The 13,221-nt window shown below is 37.9% G+C and overlaps 1 protein-coding gene across 8 annotated transcripts in view; it reads left to right on the plus strand.

Annotated features, from left to right (window-relative positions):
- The window catches only part of CABIN1 (calcineurin binding protein 1), a 117,259-nt gene that overhangs the window by 84,607 nt on the left and 19,431 nt on the right, over nucleotides 1-13,221 (plus strand). For all 8 annotated transcript variants that reach the window (XM_075110564.1, XM_075110560.1, XM_075110562.1 and 5 more), the window contains 3 exons: nucleotides 1,708-1,804; nucleotides 3,033-3,674; nucleotides 4,131-4,205. In XM_075110564.1, coding sequence (XP_074966665.1) covers nucleotides 1,708-1,804; nucleotides 3,033-3,674; nucleotides 4,131-4,205 — 814 coding nt within the window. The remainder of the gene's footprint in view (nucleotides 1-1,707; nucleotides 1,805-3,032; nucleotides 3,675-4,130; nucleotides 4,206-13,221) is intronic.

Here is a 13,221-nt window from a genome sequence, read left to right on the forward strand (position 1 = left end):
CCCAGGCATCCTGCCTTCCTGTAATCCTTGGCTGAACAATGGTTATGTGCCTGTTGGCAGCTGATGCTATTTAAAAAGCTTATCCTATTCAGGGGTGATCTAATTTTAATTCCATTAACCTTATTTAAGAAAAAAGCCTTTTAATGTGAGCTATATACATGTTCATAGCAATGAGGAGACCAACATAAACATCTAAGGAAAACATTGAAGCAGTTGAGGTAAAATTCTAGCAACTTGCCGAGTGGGAAATGTTTAAATTAGTCTCTGGCAAATGCTTGAAAAATTGAACTGAATGATTGATGGCAATAGATTGGAGGCATTGAAGGTTTCTTCATGTGTTTTGGAATGTAAGTGCATGTGAATTTGCATAGATCACAGTATTCCTGGGAATATGTCACAAGTTCAGCAAACTTGAGGCCAAAATTGCTTTGACGTTTAGCATATCCGAAGTACTGGACCACAGAAGGTTTAAATTCTGTCCTAAGCAAGCCCGCAGTTTTACTAAAAATATTATGTTATTTATAAGTCTAGACTGAATTTAACAAACAAATAATTTGACATGTTGGATCAGCCAGTGCCAGTTATTGTGAACTGTAATCCTTACAAGTATTTATAAATGCAAATATTCTGTGTGTGTCTGGTATATGCCTGTAACAACCTTGTTTTTAAAAATAGGAAGTTTTTAGCTGAACTTCAGCTATTACTGTACTGATGAGGAGTCAGGTTTTTGTATCTTTTGTCTGAAAAGCAAACCATAAAATTACCAGTTTAATAAAATACTGTAGAAAGAAAACATGCATATTAAAAATGTTGGCTTTTTGACTGAAATAGTACCCTTCAAAATCATTCACTTGATTTTTAGCCCTCTCATTAAAACCAGCGAAGTCTGAAATAAAAATTCATTTTTCCATCAAATTCAATTAGGTGGGCTTGATGGCTGGAAACGTTTTCCTTGAAAGTGGACTAAAGCATTGTGTAAGAATACGTAGAAGTTACAATGCTTTAATAATTAAGCTGTAGAGTGAATAATTCTTACATATACAATATTATTCTTTTACAATACTAAATAGGAAAAAGAGTATTAGCACATTGGTGTTTTAGCTCTAAAAAAACCTAGATTCAAAGGCAACTGATATGACCAACGAGAAAGGATTTGCTGATGTCCTTAATCTCATATGTACGGTTTATCTAGAACGTGAAAATCACCTGACAGCTCAAGGTAGCTTTGTGTGACTAATACTCTTTTTCAAGAAAGGGTTTGAATAAAAAGCTGGTGTTTGAGGGGCACAGAAGGTTTGATACAAGAAAACTGTAATTCTGGTTGTCTGTTTTGCTCTGGATTTTGGTTTGCCTTTGTTTTTCTTTTCTCCCCTTCCCTCTGTAGATAGTGCTATCTTTTGTTTTATGCATGTCACCTGTGATGATTGTAGGAAGGGGAGAAGTGGAGGGAAACATAGCTAAAACGTTATATTTCAGTATGAAACCGTATATGTTTTGTTTTCTCTCTTCTAATTGGTTTCAAAATTCTTGGTTTGGGTTCTTTTTTTTGTTGGTTTCGGGGGTTTTTTTTGTTGGTTTCTGTTGTTTTGGGGGGTGGTTGTGGGTTTTGCTTGGTTTTTGTTTTTTTCTAATGTCCTGGTTCTTGCTTTTAAAGTCTTAGAGGCTTTTGGCAGTTAGCTTAATTTCTGTTCTCTTACTGTGGCACAGGAAGTACTTACGTGATGCAGATCGCCAAGTTCTGGCCCAACAAGCCTTTGTGCTTACAGTGAAAGTGTTGGAGGACACTCTCAACGATCTGACGCAGGTAAGGCAGCAGTGCATTTTATGGTCATTGATTTAATAATAATAATTTTCGAGGTTCAGTTTACTCTTTCCTTACATCTCCTGAGGCTGAAGGGCTACATTATTATCACTTACTTCTAATATCTTTTATTTATATGTCCCTACACAGAAAACTTTCTTCCAACATGGTGGTTTTTGGTTTTTGAAATCCAGTAACGAATAGATTGTTGAGAATGGGTTGCAGTAAGTTTGGTTTGACTGCCCCTTAAATTTCAAACGATGGTGGTTATGTGCAGAATAAGAACAGCTACGTTTTCAGGTGGGGTCTATTGGAAATTTCCTTTTAAAATGAACTAAGATTCTTCTTGCAAAACAAAACCGGACAACGAGATAGTACATTCCTAGCCATTTTTAACTGCTAGTCCTTGACAGCACCACACCTGTTATTACATTTAATTGTAATTTAGGTTTAATTTTTAAAAGTCATATAGAGACTAATTAGTTTCCAGGTTAAGGTAACTGGAAATTGGAAGTTTATTTAGTAAACACATTGAAGAAAAAAGGGTTTTCCAAGTTAACAGAGTATACATTTAACAAATTATATTAAAACATCCTTAAGACCACTGGAACTCTGTGTATACAATAGTTTGTTCATACATCTGCATGGAATAATTGTATCATTAGCAATTTTTGAAAAAAGAGATGAGGTACCGAGGCTTTCTACCTTTTGGACCATCACCAAAGTACGGGTACAAAAATTAAAATACTATAGCAGAGTTTAGCATACTCCTTGATCTACTAACAAGAAGAAAGTTATGTAACAGTAACCAAAGGGAGGATTCCTAAATTTGAGGCTCATCTGCAGCTACCAAAAGAAACAGGTTCAGTTTTGATTTCAATACATTAGAAGAAAATTCTGTGGTATTAAAACCTTGGATTTCATTTAGTTGGATCCCATAGTATAGACTGAAGTGGGGGGGGGCGGGAACAACAACATTGCAGCTTTGGTTATGCCTATATTATTGATTTCTCTGGTGTTTTCACTGATTAAAATAGTTTAATTGTAAGACTTGTGGCTTGGATTGATTAATATTCAGGAACAAACAAGAATGAACGTAGAATAAATGCATTGTCTTCAGCAGAGGCAGTAATGTAAAGGTACTCCTTGTCAATATGCGTGGTAGTCATAGCTGTGCTCAAAGGCTTTCTGATTTCAATAATAACAGAGAAGGATGACTTCTTATATTAAGGTTTCAGAAGATCAGAGTTCCAAGTCTTCTAAGCTTGCTTCAGGAAGGATGACAACAGACGTCTCAAATAAAACTAGTGCTGAAGAGGGGAAAGATGTTCTTCCCAAAAAGCCAGCTTTATCGGATGGAGTAGCACATAGTACTGAAAATGGAATAAAGGAAGTGACCCAGGGACAAATTCCCAATGCTATGGATATATTGGAACAAGAGGACAAGAATGACAAGGAAATTAGAGAGCTCCCTGGGCCTGGTTCATTTGAGCCTATGGATCTTGATGGATATTCCAATGACCCTGAAAAAATGGATTCTTCATGTAAATGCAGTGAGCCAGACCATCTTCAGTCTGGCAGAAACTCAAAGGAGAGAGTTCCAGAGAGCCGGACTCCAGAACTTTCTTTGGAAGAGCTAAGTATCAGCTCAAAACATCAGCAGCAGGCAGCTAAAGGAATAGTTCAAGCAGTACCTGCAGAAGAACCTGTCCAGAGATCAAGCAGGAAGAGGAAATTACTTGAGGATGTGGACTCTGGGAAAACACTTCTGCTTGATGCTTATCGAGTGTGGCAGCAAGGTCAGAAGGTTATGGCTTATGATCTGAGTAAAATTGAGAAGATTATGTCTGAAACATACATGCTGATTAAACAGGTAAAGTATATCATTAACTGTAATTTCTCTATGTGACCTCAGACATGATTATAGAATAACAATAATTGCCAAACCAAGCAGTATAAATTTGGCCCTATATCTGTTCAAAAGTTGGGGACATAAATATCTCCCAAAGAGCCACTCTCTTGACAAGACCACTACTAGAGCGGAAGAAAGAAAAAGTTGGATCTTCCATGTTTTGGAACTAAATTTCTGAAATCAATTAGGAACTTTAATACCAATTATGTGGGGTTTGTTCATGCTAAATGTTAGTTTGAATTGAGTTGTGTATCTTTGAATATATACTCCTGAATAACTGAAGATCACTGTTACGCCGTAAAAGTGCTGCTTGTCCCCCTTACTCCCATGCTCTACGTCCCCGTTTCATCTGAATTAACTTAGATTTATAGATGAGCTAAGTAATTACAACTTCATTAGTTGTGATTCTGTGTTCAGGTGGATGACGAAGCAGCACTTGAACAAGCAGTGAAGTTTTGCCAGGTGCATATGGGAACATCAGCACAGAAGCAGGTAAGCTCTGAAGTTCCTGGCTGCTTGTAATGAACTTCTGTTACTTAGTCTGTACAATCAAGTCTGTCGCTAAATGTTTGCAGCAATTAGAAATACCTACTCTCCTTGTACTGTCATCCAAGATAAGTTGGCCCACGTTAGTATAGGGAGCTCATCCATTTTGTTAGGGTTATTGCTCCAGTTTATGTCAGGCTTGAAGGACAGTTTGCATGCTCAGAAGCTTTTGGAGAAACACCAAACACACCAAACAATCTTCAAATTGAAATATTTACGGCACACGACAGTTTTGTTAATGACCACTTCATTCCTTAGCATTTCATGGATCATAATTACTTCTCTCTGATCCCTAAGGCCTAGCAATCTCTTCAGCTCTTCCCTTGCTAACACTGCACTCTACTCCAGAGATACTAAACACCTTTGCTCTCAACTTGCGTGGTTGAGAATCTGATCGTAACTCTGTTATATTACTCAGTTTGGTTTTAGTTTGTAGTTTCTGGGTTTATCCAGCAAACAATTCTGGAGCTTTAAAGGGGTGCTTATTTTTCAGTCCTTAATGTGAAATCAAAGCCAAGAAGAAATCTGAATTAATGACCTCTTTAGTGGTCATCCATTTTGCCAGCAAACCATCAGTTGAAAGCCCCAAAGTATTTCCTAGTTCTGTATTTTCTGTAATTTTTGCCACCAGCACACAATGTAGCAGTTACCCAGCAGATTTTGACTAGACGATAAAATAAGTTTTGAAGAAAAATTCATGTTCCTAGTTAATAGTCTATGTTGTAGTTCTGTTTGGGACTTTGTGCATGTTTTATTCCTATAAAAGCGTAGTCTGTGTTACCAATTGCTAGCTCTCAAAAAGTAATCAAAATAGTATTTGTCTAAAAATCTGTTGGAGTGCAACTTAGAAACCTTCTGTTGTCTTTGAGTGTTTTACAAGTGCTTAAGGGTGTCAAACAGGAAGTATCTCTTAAGGTTTTCTGCACAAGAAAGGTAGATAACTATATGAATATGTTGAATCATGTTCAGTAGTGGTTTAAAGTAGAGCTCTTTCAGAAATGTCTTGAACAAGCTTGTTTTATGAGCTGCAGAAATTAATTCTGGATTTCTGCAGTTCGTCTCTTCTGTCCCTCAAGTTTCTTTTCCATTATTTCACCTTTCTGTCATCTCCTGTAACTTCATCTTCCTGTCATGCGTCTTACGCAGTAGAAGTGTACAAGAAGTATATGCTATGACTGGTCTAGACATACCCACACAGTGCATTCCAACCTGCCAGTTACAAGGAAGTAAGTATTATGGTTGCACATTGTCTGGTCCTCCCTTCAATGTGTTAACATACAGGACAAATGCTTCTCAGAACTGAAGTGCAACTGTGTTAGTGATGCTGGTTAATAGGTACAAGAACTTACAAGATGAACATTCTGTATTATATAGAGTTCAGAGCTGGTCTTTTAGGTTTTTCTGCATAGTGCAGCTGGAGAAAATTGAGGCTGTAGGTCAACTCCCTGTAACAAGGTTTAGCACTGTCTACTCTGCAACTTCAGGAAAAGCAGATATTTGTGTCTTTTATGAAAGGTTCCAGATATTTTTTGTTTCCATTTTTAAATAAGTGCCTTCCAATAGAGCTTGAACCCTGTGTTTTCACGCACTATTTTCTTGAATCTGTGGATATTTGTTCTCCTCACCTCGTTTTGATGAATATTGTTTTGATGGTGATAATTGCCTTGTCCAGGAGGGTAGAGGAGTTTCAAACCTTCAGGGAAGACTGTGTTGTTGTTCTAGGCAGGATTACCTTCACACTAAATTTCTTCCTGAAATAGTGTTAGTTTTAGTTGTCAGGAGGCACACCAACCTGTGTTTTTCCACGTGCTGTGCAGAAAGTCTGAGTCCCGAGTATCCATAAAGGTTTCCAGTTGTTAGTACTGAGATAAAAATTAACTAACAGTGCATCTAGTTAAAATGTGCATATGTACAGTGCATCTTGTAGCAGAGTAACAGGAGAGGATGTAAGAGTAAGGGGAGTTTTTCTTCATTAGATTTTCATGAAAGTAACTCTCTCCAATTTGTGTCCCTCAGGAAGTCAGTAACGTTTTTCCATTGAACCTTAGAAATGAACAGAAACTTCAAGAGAGGTATTCTAGTAGAAATGTTTCTTTGCTCATAGTCTGTATTTAACAGATTTTTATTTTTTTAAATAAAGAAATCTTGGCTCAGAATGTTAAGACATTTTTAGTTTATCCTGGGGAAAAATGGGAGTCAACACACTGTGATTTGAGACTTCAAAATAAAAAGAATTTGCTAATAGGCTTCTTTAAAAAGTAATGTTACTGTTTGCTTTTTGGATGTATTCGCCTTTTCAAAAACTACTCAACAAACTTGCATGTATTGGCCAAGCTCCTTGCTGGGCTTTCTTGAAGATTCTGGGTATGCGATTGCTGTGCCAGCTCTTCCAGTAAAGCCAACAAGCATGTGGCAAAACATTAGAATGGTGAAAAACCTGCACACAAACTAATCTTGAAAGTAGATAAAATAGGTGAGATACTATTTAATTGTGCTGAAGTGATGAGATTTCCTGTTAAATCACTTGAAATAAAACATACCTCTTTACAAGCTTCAAAGTGCATCATATTAAATTCCCTTCTAGGAAGTGGTTCCAGCTAATGAGATTATCACATACTGCAGTCTCGTTTTCATCTGTTTCTAGCAGGATCTCGTAATCTGTTTGAAGCTGCCTTACTGCTTCAATAGTATAACACTATGAATTAGTTTGGAGACACAGGAATAGCCACCCTTGTCGCCATCTGTCTGTTTGCAACAGGCTGAAACCTGTTTTATATAAAATTGGCAAGTATTTGCCTTCTGTAAACAAATGATGTCACGTACAGAGCTGCTGTGGCCCAGAGAAGTGCTTTGCTGTTGGATAATCTGAGTAGGTTTCTAGGGCCTGTGGTTCTTCAGTTACTTACCCCAAGAAACTGACAGTCAAAAAAGAAAAGTGAACACAAACCCTGCCTTGATACATGTCTTTCTCTACTGATTGTTGTATTTTACAGTTCCAATCAGTATATAGTTTCTTTATGAAAGTTTTCACTTGCAACTAAAATTAGGAATTATTTGAATTCTGGCTTTTCAACTTTCTTCCAGACCAGTCAGAATTTTGAACCTAAATATTTAACAAATCCACTGAAATCTCTGTATATGGCTCTTCAGGCATAAGCAGGGAACAATACAGCAATCAGTAAACAGAATTTGACAAAGTGGGTTATTTTTGTCATTTTGTGATGAGATCTAATCTTTTTAATAGCTTGGCAATACTGTGACCTTTTCACTTGATTTCAGAAATCCTCTGTGGTCCTGATGACTGATGCAATGTTAACATGTATTGAGCCACTGAGACTCTAGCATCATCTTCTACAAAGTTAGCTAAATCCATGGGAAGGTGTCTTAAAAAGCTTGGCTCCTAGCTTTGAAGAAGGCAGAAAAAGGTGGTGATACAAAACCTTGCCATGATAAGTTCCTGTGCTCCTGAAGAACTGTTCGAATTGAAATGTTCTCTATTGTAGTATGACACATCAACAAAGAAATTAATGTAGATATTCTGAGATCTTGCATAGGGTGGTGACACCCTACTCGTGCCAGGAACAGAAGATTGTTTCAGAAAGGGGTCCTTTATGCATGTAGCTGCTGTTCATAGTTCAGGTGTCACTTAACATTTTTACGGGTTGCTTAACAGTATGCGCGTGCTTAGACCTTTAACAGAAAGGTGTACCTATGTGTGCTCAGCACAGAATTGGATAAAATGCCATAGCATTAGAGCTCTAGTGTGGTGAGGAACGTTACCAGTTGAACAGTCAGTTGAGCATCATCTTGTCAATTAAACATCTTCTGAGACTTAATTGGATCCAACTCTTACTTTCAGGAGTAATTGATGTTTTCCCATAGCAAGCACAATTTTGCTTTACCAAATCCTGCTAATGGGGGCGTTGAGTTTCTAAGGTCTAATGCAGAAGCAGCTGAAGACCTGAAACAGTCATTCAAAGAGGCTACCAAAGAGAGACTTGTGAATTTGAAAAAGCTGCTAGTAAATGTAATAGAAATTAATGCACATATATTACCATATGCTGGGGAGGGGGATTTTAACTTCATTAATAATTTGTGCTGTGTTTGTATTAGGCTAGGTTCAGTGTTACTGTAATAAGTATTTACTGTTAAACCATAATGGTGAAGTAAAATTTGAGCGTATAACACTAATGTGACAGTGAAATGGGGTGGGGAAGACTAAAATGTGTGCAGTTTTTTTGTTTCTAATAAAATGGAAAAGCCTTTGTGGTGTGTGGGAACAGTAGCATAAACAAACATGATTCCAGTAATTGATATAAAAATGTATGCCATGTAGGTTGGTGGGACATTTCCTTCAGTATTCCAAAATAATAATAATTCAAATAAGTGATGTATTCATCAACTTAAGCACACTTTGGTTCAGAATATAAAGAGTGATGATGCAACATTCTTAAACACTGCTATTAATGTTCTTGATTGTCTTTCTTATTGTATCCTGAGAGTTAAGACAAGAGCAATGTTGTCTGATCAATTCTCAGTGTTACAGAAGATTACCCAGTGAACACTTTGAAATTAGATACCATTTTATCTGTTACAACAGTATAATCATCAGCCCTTCAGAGACCTTAGTTTTGCTGCTTGTTGCATATTTAACTGCTCTTGTTGAAGTCACTGAGTTGATCATATGACTAAACTAATGTATGCTGAGGATTTAACAAAATATCTTCGCAAATATTCACATTTCCTAGTATTGCTCTTGACCCTTTAGCCTATTGCACTGTTATTTTTAAAAATAAGAGGCTAAAGTTCCAGAGACTACTTAAATTTAGTTCAGACTACGGTACCTCCGAAAGAAGGGTGTCATGATCACCAGTAATGACCCATCAGGAATAGGTTTGTGACTCCAAAGATATTCAGTTATTGATGCTAGTATTTAAAGTTACGAAGTGAGTAGTCCTGCAACTGGACGGGATAAGAGAGCAGTAGCCCATCTCATCTGATGGGGTTTTTGTAACTGAAGGAAGAAAGTAAGTACTGGTTAAACTTAGGGGTTGGGATAGTGTTGGAATATTCTGATTTTTTGTTGTTGTTTAAAGTACCGTCCCCTCCTCTTGAAGACATGATAGTCATAGTATAGTTAAATCAGCACTTTAAAGTGAGAACTGCTGCTAGAAGTAGTAAGCCGGTTTTCTTGGTGGCTGTTCCTTCCTGTGCCATGGTACATGTTCCTCTGTGCTGGCACAGGCATTTCTATGGCCATGCAGCACACAAGGCTGAAGAACAGGTGCGGCTGAAAGTCATTCCTTTTTTTGTGCTTTTCTGTTGAAGTTCTTAAGTGTGAGCAAGATTTTAGATACACACATAACAAATGGGCTGAAATTGCTCTCCCGTAGTGGTCACTGTGTCATTAGTAAAGTTACACTAGAGATTAATTCACTTTGTGGTCGAGCAGCATTTTGAAGGATGCTTGTTCTTTCCTTTAACTTTCTCTGTCTGAGAATGATATAAAAAAGATTTGCAGAGATCCTGAAAGCAGTCAGCTACTGCTCTGTTATGTATTTTTAGTCTTGCCAACTATGATTTTCATATGAAATTAATGGTCCTTGGAAATGGAATACCAGGGAGGCCTTGTTGAGGGAGAATTAAAGATTAAGAGGCAGACTAGTTAGTTTGACCTTGACATAGCATAATGCTTAAATGTGTGGTCCTAAGGACCAAGAGGGGACTTGTTGGCAGAAAGCAGTTGTGAGGCTTCTAGATAATTAGAGAATTTCTAATTAGCCTTTCTACTGACTGCCTAAAATTGATCATGGTGAATTCTTCCTTTTCTGTAAAATGATGATGGCTGTGATGCTGTTTAAGGACATGTCAGCATGGGAAAGTTATTGCAGCACAAGCTAGGATGAAGCCTTGTAGTGCACAGAATATTCTGTTAATGCATGTGGAAATACTTCAGTCTAAGAACACATCTGTCTTTTTTTCTTTACTTGCAATTTGAAAAGGTATTTTTATTACTGTGGACTTAATATTGAATGCCTTAATACTAAAATCACAGCTATCACTAGTGTTAACTGTCATGACAGGTAGCCTAAAGAGGATGGGTAAAGCTTCATGGTTGTGTGTCAGGATATGCTGTGTATTGCCAATCCTGAGAACTGAATTTGTATAAAACAAATCGCTTAAAACATTGCAAGCATCAGCATTGCACACAGGGCTGGATTTAACATCTCTAAAAATACAAGGGTGTTCAAAGGCGAAGTTCCAAAATGCCACTAAGTCTCTAGTCCTGTGTTGTGACCCTTGAGAATATGGGATTGTATGTAGAAGGTCCTAGTAACGGGTAGCGTTGTAGCAGCTGAAACGTCTGTTGGCTCCTCACAGTATAGTATATCATCTAAATGTCATGAGAAGAGACTATTTCAACATTGCTGGGTTATTTAAGACTCACTGCTGCCTTAGCCAAAAAATCCTTGCTCTGGGACCAACTCCATCCCTGAAGAGTGAGGGAAAGAAATTTTCAACTACCCTTTCCTGCTCCAGCTGCCAAACCTCAAGCTTTCTCTGTACCGTTCTGACTGATCAAATCACCCCTTTCACCCTTGGCTTCACTCGCCTTTTCCAAAATAACATATCCATGACCACCACCTCCCACCAGCTGGTGCCAAACTCCGAGTGCTCTCCTTGATTCCCTTTCTAAACCTGCAGTCAAAACTCTTCAGCAGCTTTCAGTGTCAGATCTAATTAAACATGATGCTTCATGTACAAGCTTCCACTAGAATCAAAACAAGGAAATTTTATTATAAACACAAAGGCACAATCAGGTTATGCAAATCAGTCATGCCTTTCAGGCTCCTGGCAGGCTGCAAGCATGATCCCTGATTTTGTGAAGTTTTGCTGCTTCTGTAAAAGCAGTATTTGTTGAGGAAAGGCACTGTTTTAGCACTGCTGTTATTGCCCTACCCTAGTTCCAAAACAGATCACTGAGGTCTTGTTTTCTCCTTTCACCAGTGTTTAAATCTTCCCAATGCTGGTGATGGGTAATCACAGCCTTATACTGAAGAATTTTAGGGGATCATAGGAGATGGGCTTGCTATATGATGTCTGCAGCTGGAACCACACACAACCTCAGAAGCGAAGTGCTCAGATTGACTCTTGGAGCCTCAGTCTAGTAATATTACAATCTCTGTGTTGGTCTTTACAGTGAAGGGGACATTTTATTTGGAAGGGAAAAAATTGTCTTCCGTGAGTGAAGCAAGAGGGCACTTCAGTGGATTTTTCCCCTTCTACTGTGGAATGCAGTTAGCACTGCAGTGACATGGTCTTTTAGCCTTTTTTTCTTCAAGGAGAAAACTTGAGAGTGACTTGTTTGAACTGCCTTGAATGTCTAGAGCATTTTCTTCTTGAATTCTCACTAAAAAAAAAAGGGCAAACACAAAACAGCAAACCACCAAGTTGTTCTCTTCAAGGAACAGCTAAAAGCCTTATGTAAAGGCATTTTGCTGGGGATAGGAGGAGATAAGTAAAATATTAAATAATTAGAAAAAAAAAAAATCTCTAGTTCTACCTCACGTGTTTCCCCCACCCTTTTTTGTTCCACCCACATGCTGCTAATTTTCATCTTTTCATCCTGCACATCAAGACATCAGAGGCTGCTTACAGAAAAAGTTGTTTTTCTTGAGTTGTCTGTATGCTTTATTAATGCAGCAAAGATGTCAAGAAAGGAGGGGGAAGTAGGATGTGGGGATAGAGGGGACAAAAGGACAATCTCTTTCATGGTCTCACTCCTACCAAAGGGTGACCGTTTTGTTCACTGTTGCATTTGGCAGTTGCCATGGCATCCCCGTCTCTATCCTGGAGGTGTATTCTTGATAAAATTAACAGCTCTCCTCCTTCTGTCTCCTGCAGAAAGCAATCATTAAGTGAACATGAAGGAAAGAAAAGTCACTTTTTATCTTTTACTTTGCCTATCAATGTTTTTTATCCTATTACCTTGTCTCTCTTGGTCTGGTAATGATGTCTCTGTGGATGGAAGCATTGCTGGAATGTGGCTGCCTGTGTAGAGCATGGTATTATGCTCCTGCATGCATTTGTGTAAATGGAGGATTTTGTTAGGCTCAAGTGCAGTTCACTCATATGTATATAAACTTTCATTATTTTCTGTATATGAAAATGTAATCTTAGGAAATAGAAGGTTCTTCAGAATCTGGATCATGGATATTGTTGCTAGTTCTACTGTACCTTGAAGAAAACTTCCAAATGAGATTTCTTTCCAATACTGCTGCAGAGAGATTGAGAAAAAATATTAGTAGGCATAGTTTAATTAAAACACAATATTGAACAGAGATCGGAGTGGTAATATTCTGGAATGTGTTTCAGCCAGTTTGTGTGACAGCTTCCAGGCTTTGTAGTGATGCAAGTGCACCTCTTCTTGTACGTGGGTTCAGAGCACTAGGGTGCTAAACTCAGACACGGGAATAATTTTTTAAAAATCAACATGAAAATGTTATGTAACGGTTGCAGTGCCAGCATCTTTCATTAGGAAACTTCTGTTAGGAAGACTGTCGCTTTCCCTTTCTATGGAACATTTGATCGTTACTTTTTCCCACAGCCCCAGAGTGGTGAACTGTTCTAGTAGTATCAGTAAGGTTCCTGTAGGATTTCTGTTTCTCAAAATGTGTTTTGAAAAAAACAATAAATAAGTTAAAAATAAACCCTTGGTTAGGTTGTCCGGCTTACGACTTCACAGATAGTCTATGAAGTAAGATTTTCTCATATCTTAATACTCAATTTCTTTCTGCTGCTGCTCCTGCTACTGAAGTACCTCACAGGGAAACTGTAGGGAGCTATTTTTTCCCCTAACATCTGTGAAAAAGTTCTGCACTTTTGCCGCTACTTTTTGTGGTGGAAGGCTGTCCCAGTGCTGGCTTTCCTGCATTTTCTTTACTTCTTTTTTTATGTTAGC

Source organism: Phalacrocorax aristotelis, chromosome 15 (assembly GCF_949628215.1).
Source record: "Phalacrocorax aristotelis chromosome 15, bGulAri2.1, whole genome shotgun sequence".
Taxonomy (NCBI): Eukaryota; Metazoa; Chordata; class Aves; order Suliformes; family Phalacrocoracidae; genus Phalacrocorax; species Phalacrocorax aristotelis.